The sequence below is a fragment of the Halichoerus grypus genome, chromosome 7 (assembly GCF_964656455.1).
Source record: "Halichoerus grypus chromosome 7, mHalGry1.hap1.1, whole genome shotgun sequence".
Taxonomy (NCBI): Eukaryota; Metazoa; Chordata; class Mammalia; order Carnivora; family Phocidae; genus Halichoerus; species Halichoerus grypus.
In genome coordinates, this window is record NC_135718.1 from 115,462,233 (window position 1) to 115,480,484 (window position 18,252).

The 18,252-nt window shown below is 58.0% G+C and overlaps 1 protein-coding gene across 1 annotated transcript in view; it reads right to left on the reverse strand.

The window, feature by feature from the left end:
• Positions 1-1,479: 1,479 nt before the first annotated feature.
• QSOX1 (quiescin sulfhydryl oxidase 1) overlaps positions 1,480-18,252 on the reverse strand; it is a 32,980-nt gene continuing 16,207 nt past the window's right edge. The window contains exons 5-12 of the mRNA XM_036109118.2: positions 17,317-17,407; positions 15,847-15,992; positions 13,939-14,073; positions 11,782-11,911; positions 9,465-9,587; positions 8,600-8,747; positions 5,066-5,245; positions 1,480-3,335 (exon numbers count right to left, since the gene is read on the reverse strand). Coding sequence (XP_035965011.1) covers positions 2,599-3,335; positions 5,066-5,245; positions 8,600-8,747; positions 9,465-9,587; positions 11,782-11,911; positions 13,939-14,073; positions 15,847-15,992; positions 17,317-17,407 — 1,690 coding nt within the window. The 3' untranslated portion in view covers positions 1,480-2,598. The remainder of the gene's footprint in view (positions 3,336-5,065; positions 5,246-8,599; positions 8,748-9,464; positions 9,588-11,781; positions 11,912-13,938; positions 14,074-15,846; positions 15,993-17,316; positions 17,408-18,252) is intronic.

Below are 18,252 nucleotides of genomic sequence, written 5' to 3' on the forward strand. Positions count from 1 at the left end.
GCCTGTGATGCCTTTTTCCTCCTCATTTTCCTTGCTAACACCCACTCATTTTTCAAAAGGCAGCTCAGCTGCCTCCATCTCTTAAGAAACCATTCTTTAACGCTCAGTAGGTAGCATCCCAGGGAGCGGGGAATTTCTCTGTTCGGTCCCAGAACAACTAGCCTTTGCTTTGCAGGACTCCTCTGAGGACCCTCTCCTGCGTGGGGGGCTCTCCCAGGATGCAGAGAACCATCTAGAACGGCAAGCAGAGTTCAAGTCGCAGAAGCCTGGGCTCCCAGCCTGGCAGATGGGTTGCAGGGAGGGGACGGGCTGGTGGGCAAGCCAGTTTACCGAGGCCGATGCCGCTGAGCGCGCCCTGGGGAAATCAAGGTGAAAGGCAGCAGCCCCGCTAAGGAGGGGGCCCACCCTTGTTTATCAATCAGAGCGGCTGGGACAGCCCAAGAAAGGCTTGGCTGTGAGAAGGAGGCCCACACCCACTGCCGGGGCCCTCCTGGGGCCTGACTCATTGGCGCTAGAAGGGCTCTCTGCCCTTGACATTGTGTCAGGTCCCAGGTGGTCTTGGCCCAGTGTGCACTGGCCCTGGGATCTCTTTCTCCTTCTTGCAGGCCAGGGTCACCCTGCCCTGGGTGCTGGCCTGTCAGCCTCCCAGCCAGGCCCCAGTGGGGCAGGGGGAGAGGGGCAGAGCCGGCTTAGGAGAGCAGAGGGGACAGATGGAGGAGGGACGCAGAGAGGGAACCTGCAGGCAGACGACAGGCCTGCAGAGAGGCTCCAGGCTGGACTCTATCCGGCTAAAGAGGTAACACAGGGCTGACAGAAGCAGGGATCAGGGGGCTTCTGACCCCTGCCTGTGCTCCCCATCCCAGCTGCCCTCACAGAGGGAGCCTGCTTGGCATCCCTCCTGCTCCACCCAGTGCCAAGGCCATCTGAGCAGAGTGAAGATGTCAAAGAGAAAACCCCAAATCGGATTGGGGCTCCTGCCCCCCCTTAATGAGGTTCATTACCAGCTGCTCCCAGCCTTGCAAACCCCGCAGGCCGGATTAGGGGCAGGCTCTCCGATCCGGCTGACTCCTCCCTGCTGAAGAGCTGGTGCAGTCCTGCTCTCACAAAGCCTCTCCTTCCTTGAGAGAGCGCGGGCGATGGAGAAGGCGCAGCTGTGGAGGGCTGCGCAGGTGCAGAGGAAGGTTCCAGGAGCAGAACTGGAAGCACAGAGGAAGGGCTCCAGGGGAGGCTGGGGGAACAGCAGGCGGCGGCATGAGACCTCCACCAAGCTCTGTGCCCCGGCGCCCGTGGAGATGGAAGGGGCAGCGGAGGAGGACCCCATCCAGGAGAAAGGGGCGGTGCCGGGGCACCTTGTCCCCTGCAGGGCAGGAGCTACGTGAGCCAAGGGCAATCACATCAGGCTGGATGCCTACGGAGGCTGGATTCTGTGCATTCTGGACACGAGGTCCCCAAACAGCAGGTTAAAGAACACACCAGGGCTTGCTTTAACAAAAATAATTTATTCCACAACCCTCCCAGGCAGTGGGGTAGAGTGGGAATCAAGCATGTGTACAGAGCCACCCTCCCCTCTGACCCTTTTAACCTCTACACGATGGGAGGTGGACCCTCAAGAGAGGATACGCCCCTCACTCCAGGACCCTCCACATTCAAAGATTAGCATCTGTTTTGGAGACCAAAATCAAAAGACAAAAGACCCAGCTCCAAAAGGGGTAGAGTCCACTAGGGAGGAGCCAAAGCACATTTGAAGCAACCATCTTTTCCCTGAGGCTCCCCTCTTCCCTCACAGCTAGGCCCAGAGCCAAGGCACTAAAGACACCAGTACCCCTCCCTAAATCCCATACTAGCCCCCCTCAGGTCCCGCCTAGCCAGCCGCTCACCACCCAGCCCCGTGGCCATCACCCGCCCAAGTCCACACCAGCTCCAGCAGCAGAGGTCTGGGGAAGGAGCCAGAAGCTCTCCTCCCTCCAACCCTGACCCCAAGCCTCACCTGGGAGACCAGCAGGACTTTCAGAAGCTTCCAGACCAACCCCCCACACACCCAAAAGCACACCCCGCCCTGGAGATACGAGGGGCTGGAGGATGTACAGGCCACAGAGGGCCTTCCTTCTCTGGCACAAAGGCCTCTTTGCATCCCGAAGGGAGGAGGATGGACGGAGCCCTGGAATATAGTGAAGAGTTCTGCTCTAGCCCACTAGGCCTGGGAACCCTCCTCTGGGTGGGGAACCTGGGGATCTATGGCCTTGCTTGCCCCAGTTTAGGGCCAAGACCAGATGGAGACACGGAAGCTTCAGCGAGAACAGGCGGGACTTCAAATAAGGTAAGAGAGAGGAATCTGGTGCTGGGAGGCCAGGGACTAAGCCTCCCAACCCCTCTGCCCAAGGCTGCCCTCCGCTGTGCTGTCAGATGAACACAAACCCTACGCATGCTCTCGTGTCTATGAACATTCCTTCCCAGAGGGCCCAAGGAGGTTCACTGGAGCAACTGGTTTCCCTGGATTTCCCGGGACAAGGAACACGGGGAGAGGGGCGAGGGGCAGGGGGCTGGGAGAGCACCACGAGTGGCAGCTCCCGTCCCTGCCCCCCTCCCAAGTCGAACGGTTCAGGCTGTGGGGTGGCCCGCATGGCCCTTCAGCGCCCTCATCCTGGCCCGGAAGTAGGTGTAGACGGCCAGGAGGCCCATGAAAGACAGGGAGTAGAGCCCCACACAGAGGCTGATATCCAGGTGGGAGAAGTGCCCTTCCAGCACCTGCAGCCACTGGTCCTGGCCCCGCACGGGCGCAGCCTCCGGCCCCCCATCAGGGATGCTGGCCAGCTGCTTCGAGCTGCGACCCAATCGCCTCAGCTCTGCAGGGCCTCTGGGGAGGTTCTTCTCCGCCAGGAACTCAGCCAGCAGTACGGCTCCCGTGTCTCGCTTGCTCAAGTGTGGCTGCCCTTTCGGCTGCTCCACCTCGTCCCTCTGAAGCTCTGCTGTGTCGGCTGGGGTCATACCGGGGCCAATGAGCACATCCTGGGGGTGACTCGCCCTGAGCCTCTCAGCTGGAACGTCAGGAACAGCGGTTCCGGGGGACTTGGTCCCTGGGCCCACCTCGATCCCCGCCTTCTCGGAGCCCAGAGTAAAATTCCCGGCTGCCATCCTCTGGGCAAGCATCCGGAGGCCCGGCCGAGCGGAAGGCATGTCCCGGACGACGTTGCTTGGGGAGAAGTGGGTCCTGAGGAATCGGAGGGTGTTGTCCAGGTCCCACACAGGCGTGCCCCGAAGCTCGTTGTGGCAGGAGGCACAGAGGTCGCGGGGCGGCCACTGCACCTTGGGGAAGTGGGGGTCCTCGCTGGCAGCGCCTGTGGAGGGGGGCACACACGGGCTGGTGGTGACCCCTGGGCCCACCTCGGAGCCCAGACCCCATTCCTCACTCAGAGTGCTCGCCTCCTCATCTGCAGAAAGGGCTCCCCGCTGCCCTCGGAGGTGACGGGTGGGAGAGAAGCACAGGGCCCGCGGGGCCCACCAGCGGTGCTGGGGCCGCTCCGGCCACGGAGGCCTCCCACCCTGCAGCCGCCACAGCCTGCCAGGGTGGACAACAGCCCCCTGCTGCCCCTTCCTTACTTTGGTAATTAAAGGGAAAATGTGTTTTATTATTATTATTTTTTTTTTGGTTTTGTTTTTTTGGGGAAAATGTGTTTTAAAACAAGAGCTCGTGGCACGTGGCCATCCCACAGGTGTTCTCCTGTATGCCACGGCAGCCCTCTCTGGGGTAGGGGTCAGTGGGGTTTCCTGCTCGGGTGGGCTCTGAGGGGTGGGCGTAGGGGCGCCTGGGGGCCTGGATGGGGAAGAGGGCACTCGGGAGAGTCAGGAAGCACTGGCCCAGGGTTGCCCGGGGACGGCCATCAGCCCAGATCTCTTGGAGGAGGCACCTCTCCTAAAGGATTTCACAGGGGCAGAAAAAGGTGCTGGCCAGAATGAAGCAGCGGCAAGTGATGTGAAAGTCCGAATGGTTATTTTGGGGAGAGGACATCGAGTAAATTCCAAAGTCCCATGAGAAGCAGTAGTGACCAGCCTTGCCAAGTGAGCACTGTTCCTAGTTTGATCTGGAAGGACCCCACCACAGAGGTCAGGGTCCTGCCTTCCTTTGGGCCCCTCCAGGAGAAGCCCCAGATCGAGCCTCCAGCAGCGGCCGGGCAGCCGGGCCCCCGGGGAAGCAGGGAGCCCGCCCAGGTCATGAGGCTGGAGGGTCAAACGGAGCATGTGGTGGTGGGGGCGGGGCGGCAGGGAGGGAAGGGGTGAGAGGAGACTCAGGCACGTGTCTTCCTTTCAAAGCCCAGCGGGAGGCCCCAGGAGACAGAGAAAGCCCAGCCGCCTGAGCCACCACCTGCTCCATTCGGCTCCTTTAACCTCCCACCACTGGGGGGTCTGTCGCCACGTGCTCTCCCCTCTCCCCACAGATAAGCCTGGGCTCCCGACCACAGATGGCTCCCTCCCCACCCACCCGCTTCTGGTCACCGTGGAGTCTGATGCTTCTGCCTATTGGACACATCAGACTCCTGTGCCCCAGGGACAGAAAACACTGGAAGTGGGGACCCTCAGAAGACAAGGCCTCCCGCTTTGGGGATCAGTCCATTTTTTCTAGGAAGGACATGGTCTTTCTCTTCCAGCACATTTCATTGCTAGACCCCTCCCAGTGGATGGAAAAGCCCAGCTCTCTCCTCTCTGTTGGTTTGAGTAAGGAAGGGGCCAAAAGGCAGAAGGCAGAACAGGGGAGGCAGGAGAGGGGCCCCAAGAGTTCCGAGGAAGGGGCCCTGGTGCAGGGGAAAGAGTGAGCAGTGGCCTTGGAAGACCCAGTCCTAGAGTGTCAAAGCCTCAGCTTCCTCATCAGGAAAATGGGTCTAAGGACACCGCCCTACGTCAGCAGGACAGGCAGAGCATGTGGAAGGGCTCTGTGCACTGTGAAACACCGGGTGCTACCTTGGGGACAATGAGTGTCCTGTCTCCTACCTCTGGTCCAGGTCCCCAACCCCCCCCCCGACCTCCCTCTCCCTCTGTGGTGACTCCGGTCTTGGAGGGGGCCCTTCCTTACCAGCGAGGCGAGCGTTGACCTTGTTGTGGCTAGACCAGAGCCAGAGCACGGCGCTGTTCAGACTGTCCACCCGGCGCATGGAGGTCGTGGCCATTTGCTCAAAGTGGCTGGCACAGTCCCGGCAGCCGAAGAAGAAGCGCACGTAGCCTCGGATGGCCTGGAGGACCTCCTGGGCCCTGGCTATGGGCAGAGGAGACGCTGTTCCAGCCATGGGGGCCTCGGGGCCGCCTGCGCCCGCCAGCCCACCACTGCCCTGCCGCAGGCCCACCTTCTGATGAGGGGCCCGCAGCCTCCTTGCATACCTGTCCGCCCTCCAGGGGTCACTTTACAGTCGACCCCATCCCCTCCCAAAGTCCTGAATCCCAGTTTCCTTTCTCTGCCACTCATCCCGGTCCCTGTCACTGACTGACACTCGGGATAAGGCCCAAACTCGTCAGCAGGACACTTAGGCTCTTTGAGACCTGTCTGCAGAAGCAGGCAGGGGCCAGACGGCCCACCACCCCGTCCTCTGCACCCCTCCTGTGCCCAACCCACCTTAGGCTTCCTGTTCCCTCAGGCACTGACTCAGGGGTCCCTCTGGATCTGGCTCTGCACATCTCCCGCTTTGTCTCCATCTCCCCTTGCCCCCCACTCCCTCCCATGGTGCCCCCTGGATTGGCATCGGCACCCACCTCTGAATACTCCCCTCACCTTCCTGCCCTGACCCTGGGCTCCCTGAAACATGCCCCCCTTAGACCCTTTTGTCTTCCACACTCCCCATACGTCAGGCCTGGGGGTAGTGGAAGGACCCTCCCTGCTGTGGGTTGCTTCCCAACTGTCCTGTTGCAGGACGCCAACCCCCGAACTCACGGTCCCACCCCTCCATCCACTAGGATTTCTGCACCCCGCTCTGCGTCCTGCTCACGACCACTCCCCACGCCATCATTCCTGGCAACTTGAGCAGCCCTGAAGGCCAGGTCTCACCTCTGTCCTCCTGGGCCTCCTCAGTGCTGCCCTCTCCTGCCTCCAGCCCACAGCTGTACTCGCCTCCCCCCTCCTGCCCTGTGCTCTGGAACCTCACCCCTTCTGGCCTCCACAGGATTTCACCGCTGTACATACGTTCTTTTGTTAGCACGTCATCGATTTCCCCCTTGATGGGGGCTCATTCTGACTGGTAAAGACGACTGCAATGAAGACATCCCCTGTGGGACCCCAGGGACTGCCCCGTTCTCTCTCCTTCCCGGCCTCTTACTCTCTCTTCACCCCATCTAGCCAGGTCCTTCTCACACTGCCCCACCACGACAGTGCCTGCCCGAGAGCTCGCCCGTCAGCACCCACGCAGCACCGTGGCCCCGCTCGGCTGACGACACCCTCCTTCTTCCAACACAGGCCCTTGAAATCGCAGCGGCCACTCCATGTCCTTCGCTGGCTCCCCGAGCGCAGGCCTCTGCGCCGTCCTCTGGCTGCCCAGTCTCGACGCTTTACCTACATCACCCCCAGGCTACTGCCCACAAGGCCCAAAGGTTTCGCTCTGCACCCTGGCCCTTGCCCCCGAGGCCTGGACTCACCATCCACATCTCCATTCGCACAGCCAGCGGGCACACACCACGGAGTCCCCCACTGTCTACACCCTCCCATTTCTCAGCTCACAGAACCACCGTCAACCAGATGCTCAGCCCAACAGCTCTGGGGTCCACCCTGGGTCCTGCCCCCGCGCGTACTCTTCATCCACGGACTCCTCTCAGCACCACCTTCAAAATACTCCCCAGTCTGGCCACTTCTTCCACAAGCCACCTACCGCTCTGGTCAGGCCACCACCACCTCTCCCGGAGCGTTCCACCACGCCTGGGGCAGCCCGCCCTCCTCCCAGCAGCAGTCTCTCTAAAGCCCCGATGGTGGGTGACACTCCCCTGTGAGACTCTCTAGGAGCGTCTCATCGCGCTGACTCACAAATCCCAACCCCTGCCCCGCTGAGACCCCCAGGCCTGCACCCCCCCTTCCGCCCCCCCACCCTGGGCTCTGCCACTGGCCTCCTTTTGGGGGTGCACACACACCAGACTCGTTCTCGGCACCTGCTAGGCCTTGGCCTGTGTGACGGGCTGCACCGCGTCCCCCCACACTATGTTGAGCATGTCAGAATGTGACTGTATCTGGACAGAGTCTAAAGAAGTAATTAAGGTCACATGAGGTCACTAAGGTGGGCTCCAAGCTATAGAAGAAGAGATCCGGACACGGCACACACCCAGCGAAGACCCCGTGAAGACACAGGAAGAAAACAGTCATCTACAAGCCAAGGAGAGGTCTCAGCAGACACCGACCCTCCTGACACTCTGGTCTTGGGCCTCCAGCCTCAGGAACCGCGAGGAAAGAAGTTCCCGCTGGGTAAGCGCCCCAGTGTGTAGCACTTTGTTAGGGCGGCCCGAGCAAAGCCAGTGCAGCCTGGAAACCTCTCTCCCCGGCGGTCTCACCAGTCAGGGGTCGGCGCAGGGCCACCTCCTCAGAGAGGCCTCCCCGAGCCCCCCCCAACCCCCGCCTCCGCACCACCTAGTGTGTCTTCTTCAGAGCACTCGTCATCACATCTACTGGTAAGCTTACTGTCTCCTGCCCCTGGAATATTGTCCCCTGAGGCAGGGGCTTCTGGTCTCATGCACCACCGTACCCGCTCCCAGAGCAGGCCCGACCCTTCGAAGATGTTCCATAAAAACCGGCCGACAGACTGGCTGGCTGGCTGCACCCCGCAGCTCCTCTAACTCCCTCTGCCTCCGCCCAGCTGTCTGGCCCTGCTTTCTTTCCCACCGTTGCATCCTCCAGGCTGAGCAGGGGCCTGATATAACCCCCAGTCAGCATGGACTGAACTGGACGCCTGCCCTTTGGCCGTGAGGCGAGGGTGGGGGCAGAGTGGGTGGTGGAGGGCAGCCGCACAGTTTGAGGGGGGAACAGGGCAGGAGGGGCAATGTGTTTCCCCAGCTTCCCTTAGAAAATGATTTTTCAGGGGCGCCTGGGTGGCTCAGTTGGTTGAGCGTCCGACTCTTGATTTCAATTCAGGTCACCATCTCAGTGTTGTGAGACCGAGCCCCACATCGGGCTCCGTCTGCTTAAGAGTCTCTCTCCCTCTCCTCTGCTCCTCCCCCTCCCCAGCTTGCACACTCCCTCTCTAAAAAAAAAAGAAAGAAAAAAGAAAAAAAAAAGAATGATTTTTCCGTGGGAAACAATAAAATTGTTCAAAGTGCACACTATCAGCCACGTAGACTGAAACAGACAGAATTTTTTCCTTTATAGAAGTATAAAAAATAGAACCACAAACTTTTCACAAAGTTCTGTAAACAAGGCAAGCTTGTGGCTCCAAGAAAGCTAGAAAGAAACCTTATGCCCCTGAGCTTGCATGGGGCACCACCTGGGGCCGGGGACAGGACTGGGTGGCTCCTCCAGGTCCTCCCCATTCTGCTTGTGTGTGGGGTGCACGCGCAAGTGCAGAATCTGCTACATCTGGGCCTGTGGTGGGGAGCCTGTGGAGGGCAGGGCCAGGCCGGGCGGGGACACAGGCCTCGGGCTCACCTGTCTCTTGTGAGTGGTCGAAATTGTGTCGAGCTGCTTGCACTGTCAGGAAATGAAAGAGGATCCACAGGGAACAGGGGAAGCCCCGGAAATGTGGCTCACTCCCCTGGCAGCCAACCCAGTTCACCTTCTTGGCAATCACAGCGCCCTGAGGAACATACACGTGCACGAGTGCATATATGGAAAAGAGAAAGAATGGGTTGGGCAGTGAGGAAAGAAGCTCCCAGGAGACTTGAAGGTCAGCACACAGCCCTGAGACAAATGAGGTCCCTCCTGAGTCTATCACCTGGAAGGTGGCATCTCCCTTCCACCGGCTACACCCATCAGAGGAGCGGCAGATCTGAAAAGCCGTGACACAGACCAAGTCACATCCTTATTCTAGCCTCAGCTTCCCCATCTGCAAAATGAGGGGTTTGGCCTCTGAGGTCCCTTGGAGCTTTGGCATCCGACACGTCTGTACGGCTGTGTATGAGGGGCCCGGTGCGTCTGCAGGCTGCTGGGAGCACCGGCGACAAACTAGCTCACAACTGGCGGCTCGCACTCGGTCTGAAATCCCGGCCCAACCACCTACTGGCTCTACGATCTTAGACCAGTTACTTAACCTCTCTTAACCTCAGCTTCTCCATCTGCTAAATGGGGATAAGAGCTACCTCCCGCTAATGCTGGGAAGATAAGGTGAGAGGTGCATGCAGGCGGCTCAGTAAGTAGCAGTTTATTAATTATTGGTGGAAGGGCCCAACCAAGATCAAGGACTCCTTCCCTGAATGCAAGTGGGTAGAGGAGGTCAGAGGCTACAGGGTTAACCCCTTCCACCCCCCCAGTCACCAAGGACACAGAGAAGGACTTCAGTTGCCCCCACACTCACCTCCTTCCTGTTGTCCAGGGCAGCTTTAAAGAAACCGTAGGGGATTTTCTTTCTCTGCTGCCTCTTGAGCCAGTCATTTATGGAATGCAGGAAGTTCTGGACTAAGGGCTGGCCAGGGAAGTGCTGTGGGAGGCACAAGGGGAAGCTGGGGAGGGAAAAGCAATTCCCCCGGAGCTCCGAGGTCCCACAGAGGGTAGGGGGCTACACAGAAGTGAGCCGAGGCAGTTTCTTGAAATGCTCCGAAACCACCAGGAAAACATTCTGCCTCAGACACAAATGCGGGTTCCTCACTACCTTTGCTCTGGGGCACCTGGCAAGGTGAGGGAAGGGGTGGGGAGAGGACCGAGGCTCCAAGTGAGGCTGGGCCCTCAGGCCTCCCTCTCTCAAAGCTGACCCTGACCCCACACTGCCCCTGGGAGGAAGGCTGAGCACCTGCGTGGCTTCCCAGGGCTGCTGGGAACCTGGGCCACGCGATCCTCTCTGCGGGTCATCTTCTGACAGACCAGCTGACTGCTGGGCGAGGCCGGCCAACAGCCTTTCATCTGTATTCCACGGGCCGCTGGTGGGGACAAGGGGGCCCGGGGGCTTGTAGCCAAGGTCCAGACCTTGATGGTAACTCCCGAGAGTCTCCGAGGAACATGAAAAGCTACTCTGACAATAAGTCAACTGAAATCTGATTAGTATCAGCACTTTAAAACCACAAGGACTCCAGGGAGGAGGACAGATATGTGTGCGTGCGTGCGCGTGCACACACACACCCAGGGGCGGGGGGCAGGAGAAGGGAGGGATGCCAGCGGAGCAGGTCAGATAAAACCACCAAGACACAGGTCAAGAGGACAGACACTGAGAAACTTGTGGAGGAAAAAGAGCAAAGAATGATCACGAAACAGAAAAACCTGCCCATGGACCCGGTCCCCTGAGAAAACCATTACATATTCCCATCAAACCTCCAGGGCTGGCCACTGGCCCCGAGGGAGAAGTGGCCGGAAGAATCTGGTCTCTGACATGCTCCCTCTCGGTCAGCTCACTCAGGCCTCTGCGCTCTCAACATGAATTTACAGCTTCAAGTCAGCGTTTCTCACTGACCTTCGCCCGTCATCCTGACTTGGACCCTTCCTCCTTCTCAGGCCCTGGTGTCAGGAGGAAGGATGAATTAAGGGCTCTGGACTTCAGGGAGTCACCCTCTGCCTGGAGCGGGAACGCTGGTGACCGCACGCCACCCAGTGGCCAGTCCAGCCCGCTGCTTCCAGGAGAGAGCAGGGACCTGGGGGAGGGGCCAAGGGCTTCAGGCTGCGACAGCACCACCCAGACTGAGCCGGGTGGGCCGAAGGCCAGGACTGAGGCTGAGGCTGGCAGGCAGTTCCTGATGGGGAGGCCCAGATCACCCCCAGAGGTAGCGCCGGCTGCCCGCAGACCTGACATGGGTGGAGGGGGCGGGGGGGGGGGGACAGGATAGGGGGGTGGCTGAGTCAGCAGTCAGCCTGTGGAGGGGACCAGGCCCGCATCTGACTCAGCAGTCCTCAGCAGCCCGGAGCCTTGGGTTTTAAGTAGGGCAGCCCTGGCAGGGGATCTGGAAGCAGACAAAGGGATGCAGGGAGGGAGAAGGAGACAGGTGCAGGGGGAAGGGGGCCTGCACCTCACCTTCAGAGACGAGGAGGCTGTGTGGCAAAGAAAGGACCACAGGCTCTGCAGCCAGAAATCTCAGATCCTCATAACACCTCCTCACTGGGAGGCATAAGGCGAGTCAAGGGACTCCCTTGAACAACCTGGGCCTCTTAAATGGGGGTAACACTTGTCACTGGGCAAAGGCAAGAGGATTAAATGCCTGACACACAGCAGACCCCCAGTAGGCAGGAGCTACACTTCGGAGAGTAGCCATGTCGGCAGGAAACTACAAAGGCATAAGGCAGGTGTGGCTAGGGCCAAGGCCCTGGTCAGACTATGATCAGTGACGGGGAGGGAAGAGAGGAGATTCAGAAAAGCCTTCTTTCCTTCCCTGTGGCATCCACGGGTCCTGCTTCCCCAGTGACCACGGCTACACTCCAGGTTCAGACTGCGGTGGAGGACCCAGGCAAAGCCACGGTCACCGAATCAGCGCAGAACATTCCCCAGGGCATCTGGCCCTGCCCTACCCAGCCACCTGCACAGGGTGGGCTGGGAAGGGCGCTGTCCCTGGCGGTGCGAGCCCGGTGCAGGGTATGACTGAGACTGCAGGGTAGCAGCCCGCGGTGGACGGGGACAGCTGTGGGTCCAGATGTCCAGCCAGACCAGGAGCTCCCGAGGGAGGTGTGGCAAGGGAGGCTGGGGCCCTGCTCACCTGGGCCAGCACTGCCATGAACTTTTTCAGGGCCACCAGGCGCTGCCCCTCCAGGACAGAGAATCTGCCCACTTCTACCCGTAGGATGTAGTGCAGTGCAGATTCCAGATCAGCCATGTAGATCCTGGAGCTGAGGACCCAGAAGGAGGCGGAGAGAGAAAGGGTTAACCACAGGCCAGGGGCTGGGGACAAGCACCCAGGGCTACAGGGAGAGACGGGGAGGGCCATGCCGATGGTCACAGAGTCCTGTAAGTTAGCACTAAGCTCTGCCACTAAGTAGCTCTGTGACCTTGAGTAGATTACTGAACTTCCTAGAGCCTCTATTCCCCATTTATTATAATAAAGAAATAATAAATTGCTCATGGGTAGGTTTCTGAGAGGAATAAATAAAAGCACAGCTATAAGTCCCTCAGCAGCTCCTCGCATAAAGTAGGGGGTCCCCTTGTACAGGCTCAGGGCCAGTCCCTCCTGTGACTCCTTCAAGGTGCTTTTAATTAGGCTGCTGGCAGAAGGTTGAGTTTTGTTCCCTGTTCTTAACAAAGACCCCTAGGGACAGACAGACCAATAGGTGCACCCAAATAATGTGGCTCTGGAAAAGCTGGGCCCTCTTTGAAAGACCAAGGCTCTGGCTGCCCACCAAGGCAGGGCATCGTGGGAGTTGAGGGGTTAGGAGGGGAAGTGGTGTGTTTTTATTTGGGGGCTGATGTCCTTGCAACTGCCAGGCCTTGGGTAGCGGGTGAGGCTCCATGTCATACTTCTTGGGCTGATCCCAGCCCCGGGGGGAAAGCTTGCAGGCTCCAAGCAGGCTGCCCCACCCGGAGCCCGTGATACTTGCTTGGGGTCTGGACTCGGGCTTCTGAGGCAAAGGGCTCGTCATGTGTTGGCTGCTTCCCCACCCCTGCTCCTGAGGCCTGGGTTCTGGCCTCAGTTCTACAGTGAGCCAGCTCTGGGAGGCAACTCAGTCTACCCCTCTGGGCCTGTGACCTCACCTGTAAAATGAACTGATTACTTTCTACCTCCTAACACTGCAGGGAACCAACAGGGTCAGCTAATGGGGTGAGCACTGTGACCACTGTGCTCCACCCTCTGGGCCCCACTGTGCTGTCCTGGGTCTTGGTACCCCTCCATTCTTGTGGTCTGCCTCAAGATGTGGCCCCGTGACTAAAGGAGATCATGTACAGAAGGTGTCCAGCACAGAGTTTGGCACCTAAGGCCAGTAAGTGTCAGCTATTGTAATTTGAATGATGTGAATCATCATAATGTGAATGACCATAATGACCGTTCCCACCTCTCAGTCTCTCTTTCCTTACCTGATTTCTTAAAAATCTCCCCATTAGTGCTTTCTACCCTGAAAGTCCTTCATGCTGGGATGCAAAATCCTCTGGAAATCAGATGACCTTTCCCCCAGTTCCCTTGTACAGTCTCCTTGTGGAGGCCACCTTCCTGATGCAACTCTGAGCTCCCCGCTCAGCCATTTCTACTTGGTCTACCGCGGGCTGCCAGGGCAAGAGGCTTATAGCCCCATCTCCTGCCCAATGAGCAGGGATTCCACCGCAAGAGCAGAGCCAAGGAACCTTGGAGAGAAAAGCAGCTTCCTCATGGTTAGTCTGTGCACAAAGATACAGGCTACCCCAGAAGGTAGTGAGCTCTCCGGCATCGGAGGCATTCAAATGAGGTCAGTAACTTCCTAGAAGGGACTGTAAACTCTCTGGGGGAAGGGCCTGCACATCTGTGTGCATCTGTATTACAGTGCCTAGTGTGCAGCAGGTTCTCAAAAGTATCTGCAGAAGAGATAGTTGCTCGGGTGGGAAGCTGGTTGCAAGGCCACAGAGTATCCTTCTAAGCTGATTCTACTCGGTCTGGAATAGCGTTACGTTTAAGGAATATGGGCATCGCAAAGCATTCGTGCCATCATGAAGGACACCAGTAAATGCTGTCCGGCACCTCCCCCAGGCAGCAGACACGGCTTCCACACAACCACAACTCTTCTGTGTACGGTCAGCAGCGAGGGGAGCCCAAAGGCCAAGGCCAGGCCTCGGGGGGTCTGGGATCGGAAAGGCATGTGCTAAGCTCAAGACAGGGAACAGAGTGTGGTGTGAAGGCCGGGGTCTGCGATCAGAGGCAAGGCTGGGGGGTGGGCAGTGGGTATGGCCTTACCGATCTGCGACTTTCCACACGATGGGAGCTACTGTGTGAGCAGTGGTTGGCACGACCTTGGTGGGGACAGCCTCCCGGGGGGCGCTGGAGAACCTCTGCAGGTAAGCGGTGTAGAAGGACCTGGATTCCGCAAGCCTGTGAGGGAAGACACCACAGAGGGCAGGCAGTGAGTATGGAGAAACGGACGCCAGGACAAATTCATGTCAGGAGAGGAGGCAGGTGGCTCAACTGACAGAAATGTTTATTTTTTTAATTTATTTTTTAAAGATTTATTTATTTATTGTAGGGGGGGGTGTCAAAGGGAGAGGGGGAGAATCTCAAGCAAACTCTGCGCCGAGTGCGGAGCCTGATGCAGGGCTTGATCTCGTGACCCTGAGGTCAGGACCGGAGCCAAAACCAAGAGTCGGGCACTCAACTGACTGCACCACCCAAGCGCCCCTTGACAGAAATGTTTATGAAGAAATATTTGAAGCTGGTTTTGTCTCATCCTGAGTGAGGTCAAACCAAGGCACCCAGGCCTCACTTTAGCCTTTCTATCCACCACTCATGCTGTGGAAAGCCCCTCTGACACCAGTCTGAGGTCAAAGGCCCATCTGGAAAAGCAGCAGGCCTGAGAATTCCTCAGCCTGTCCCAGAGAGGCTGTGGGACGGAGCTACTTCTGCCCGTGGACAGGATGGCGGGGTCAGACTACCTTCACCACAGACCAAGGGAGGTTGCCCGCTCACAAGCTTGCTCTGAGGTACCAGAGGCCACATTACTTCCCCAGGATGTCAAGGGAGTTTGATACCTGATTTTTAAAAAACAGGTAGTAACAACAACAACACTAAAATTCTCAAATCCTTGTACAATCCTTTTGATTTCTTTCTCTCTTCTGGTCGAGAGTCCTCGAGGGCAGGCAACCCCTCCTCCTGGTCATGGCCACCTGGAGGGAGGGTGGGATGGGACACCCCAGGGGGGCTGGCAGCGGGAAGCCTGCTTTCCCCTCTGTGGTCCCACCCGATGTTTATCCGAGGAGCAGATGGCTCAGGAGCAGCGTCGTCACAAACAATTTTCCCCTCCACCAGCTCCAAGTGAGGAAACGATGCCTCCTCCCCCCAGCAGGACTAGCACTTTCTGTCCCTCCCCGCCCCCTTGCAGCCAGCCATCAGGCTTCCCTCCCCCCGCAGCAGAATTCCCTGACGAGGCTGGCCCAGGGCTGTTTGGCGACTGGGGCTGGCAAGGGCCCCCCCGCCGTCGTCCTGCCTGCCTCCGTCCCGGGATAGCACTAACGGCCCCGCAGAGCAGCTCACTGGGCACCTCAGGCAAGTCGTGATCTCCCTGGCCCTCGAGCTCCTGCCTACAGGAGCCAGGCGACATCAATCATCTGCCCAGGGAGGGCACCGAGGCACCATCTGGCACCATTTAACGGGCCATTCAGTGGCAGGAGCCTGACAGAGCGGCTGCGACTGGCCTGATTGTTTTCTCTTGGCATTTTGGAACTGGCTATTGTCTAGCTCCTAATGAACTTTTCTGCAATTAGAAAACCAAAGGGGGGGTGGTCAGGCCTATCTGAGTGCCTGCCAGGCCTGCAGCCTGCGAGGAGTCTGTGAACGGAGGAGGATGGGGCCTAGGGCCAGGGCTGGGGTGGCGAGAGTGCCGGAGCCGCGGTGAGTGCACCAGGAGCCTGAGGCCGGGACTCCTGAGCTGGGGGCCAGGGCCGCATGCCTGGCACTGCCCACCGCTCACCCCCCCCCCCGCCCCCCGCCAGGGCAGGCAGCTGCTCCTCCTGCAGAGGGGGCTCGTCAGAGGAACTGCAGGAGAAAGAACCTGGCAGCCCCTGCGAGAGGCCGGCAGGCTTCTCTGGGAGGGCAGAAAGGATGCACGCAGGGGGAGAGGGGAGAGGGGACAGAGGGACGCACTGCACTCACACGTGGACCCGGGAGGCAGAGCCATTCCGAAACAGCAAGTAGCAAGACGGGAAGTCGGTGACCCCAAACTTGCTCACCACGTCACCCTCCATGTTCAGGACCCTGCGCACTGCTATGCCCTGGTGCTGGGACAAGTCCAGAATCACCTGTGGAGACAGACAGACGCGTCGGGGGCGGGGGCCATCCAGACTCTAAGCCTTTCAGAGAGTGGACAAGTCCACATCTACCCCACAGGGGACATGAGTCACAGGCTGCCCAGGACCAGGGGCCCTGGAACTGCACACCACACACCCTGGATTTCCTAGGGCAGTCCAATTTAATATAATTTTCTTTCCAATGAAAGCAAACTGCAAAAAGCACAATAAAATGTGGTTTCATTTTTATTCTTGTATTTATAAGGCTTTCTATCTATATTCCAAATCAGAAAAACATACTTAGACATGATTTTATTTTTAGCAAGAAATAAGGTGAAAAATCATATTAGCTAACTTTTACTGGGTAGGTATTATGTGCTATTTATAGATTGCTTCACTGAATCTTCAAAATAATGCTATGAAACAGGAACTATTATTAGGAGACCAAGCCAGCAGGTGCAGTCTACTCTGGCTGCCTGGGTTTGCATCCTGGCCCCACTGGCCGAAACCTCCCCGACTCAATTTCTTTATTTGCAAAATTGAAATAATAACAAACATACCAACCTCAGAGCACTGTTAAGAGGACCGAAGGGGTTAATTTTATAAAATGTGTAATAGTGACTGGCGCATAGTAGGTATATAAGTGTTCATTAAAAAACTAAAATGCCTATTGCAAATGAAAACACGGAGGCTGAGCAGTGAAATCAAATGTTGGGGTGACAGTTAGCAAGCTCCTGAACTGGGCAATAAACCCCAGTTCAATCTGGCTCCAGAGTCTGGGCTCTTGGCTACTGTGCCCTCCTGCTTCTCAAACTAACCATCTCTGAGCACCTCTGCGTGGACAGAGGGTCCCTGCCCCTGGGGGACAGTAGGGAGAAGTTCTGATTCCAATAAACATTTATTAATCACATCCTCGTGACAGGAACGACCCCAGGCCTGGACTGGGACCCCAGAAGGGTCAGGCAGTCCTTCAGCAAAGCTCCGTGCCCCGCCCCATCTCCCTCTGTTTCCCCTCTCGGGAAACAGAAATCAGGCGCCCCTGATTATCAACCTTAATTGTGAAGATTAGTGACTACGTGTGCCAGGACTCTAGTCCAGGGCTCAATGAATGTTACAGACGCGGGTTCAATGAGGGAGATAAAAAAGACATGGTTTTCAAATGGAAAGGTCCAGCTCCCACACTTCCCGGGTCCCCCAGCAGGGGTCAGGCCAGCGCTGGGCTAAGAAGCGCACGTGGCCGAGACCCTAGAATTCACTGCAACAGCCCTGCCCCTGAACTCATTGGGCTCTCTCCCGACAGCTACCCTGGGGTTGCAGGGACCTGGGGGCAGCTCACCTCTCTACCCAGGTAGGAGCCTTCCTTTTCAAAGATCAGGGCCAGGTAATCTTTGTTGTTTCTCGCAAAGAATCCATCAATCTCCTCCAGCCTGCAAGAGACAAGGGCGGCAGTGACCCTCCACAGACCTGCTGGGGACCCAGGCGCGGCTGGCACAACACTGTGGGCACAGCCATACAGAGCCCTCCTGTTTGCACCCGAGGCTCCGTGGAAGTCTCCCCCTGCCAGCCCTCCAGGGGAAGCAAGCCAAACCCCTAGTCTCAGAGGATTCTGCCTCTGCTACCCCACACGCTGGTTCTCCATTTGGCCCACCTTGATTTTTTTTTTTCACGCTGTCTCTTTTAAGAATCTGGAGTGAGTATGAGGTGGTCTGGGGAGGAGGCGGAGGGTGGGGGGTGGGGGAGTGGGGCTTTGAGACCAGGGGTCTCTATGTTCTGGGTAAGGGCAAGGCTTAGTGAATATGGACCAATGTTTAGTACCCATCAGGTTGGCAAGTTTACCTGATCTGAGGCTTTTGAGATCCCTTGGGACTGAAAATGCACCATGAAGGATGTGTGTGCGTGAGAGAGAGACGGACACGGTCATTGAGAAATGTAATGAGTAAGTAAGGGGCAGGCTGGTGTGAATGTTTCCTGGAGAAAAAGGATCTAGTTGTGCAGCCCCAAACCATAGCAAGACAAACGCTGGGCCCAGGGTCTCGGTGGGACCCTCCAGGAGGAAGGACATCTGGGCAAGTTGATAAAAAAAAAAAATTGTGGGTTGGATTCAACCCCAACTGATGCTTAGAAGCACACTCTCTCAGCAGGGCTATGGCTTTCGAGAACATCAGTAAATCGATGTGGAGGGCCTGGGGCACCAGGGCCTGCTTCAGGAGGCTCCCCAGGCCCTGGGATCTTCACTGTGCTCTGAGGCTGGGCTCCCTCCAGCAGTGTCTGC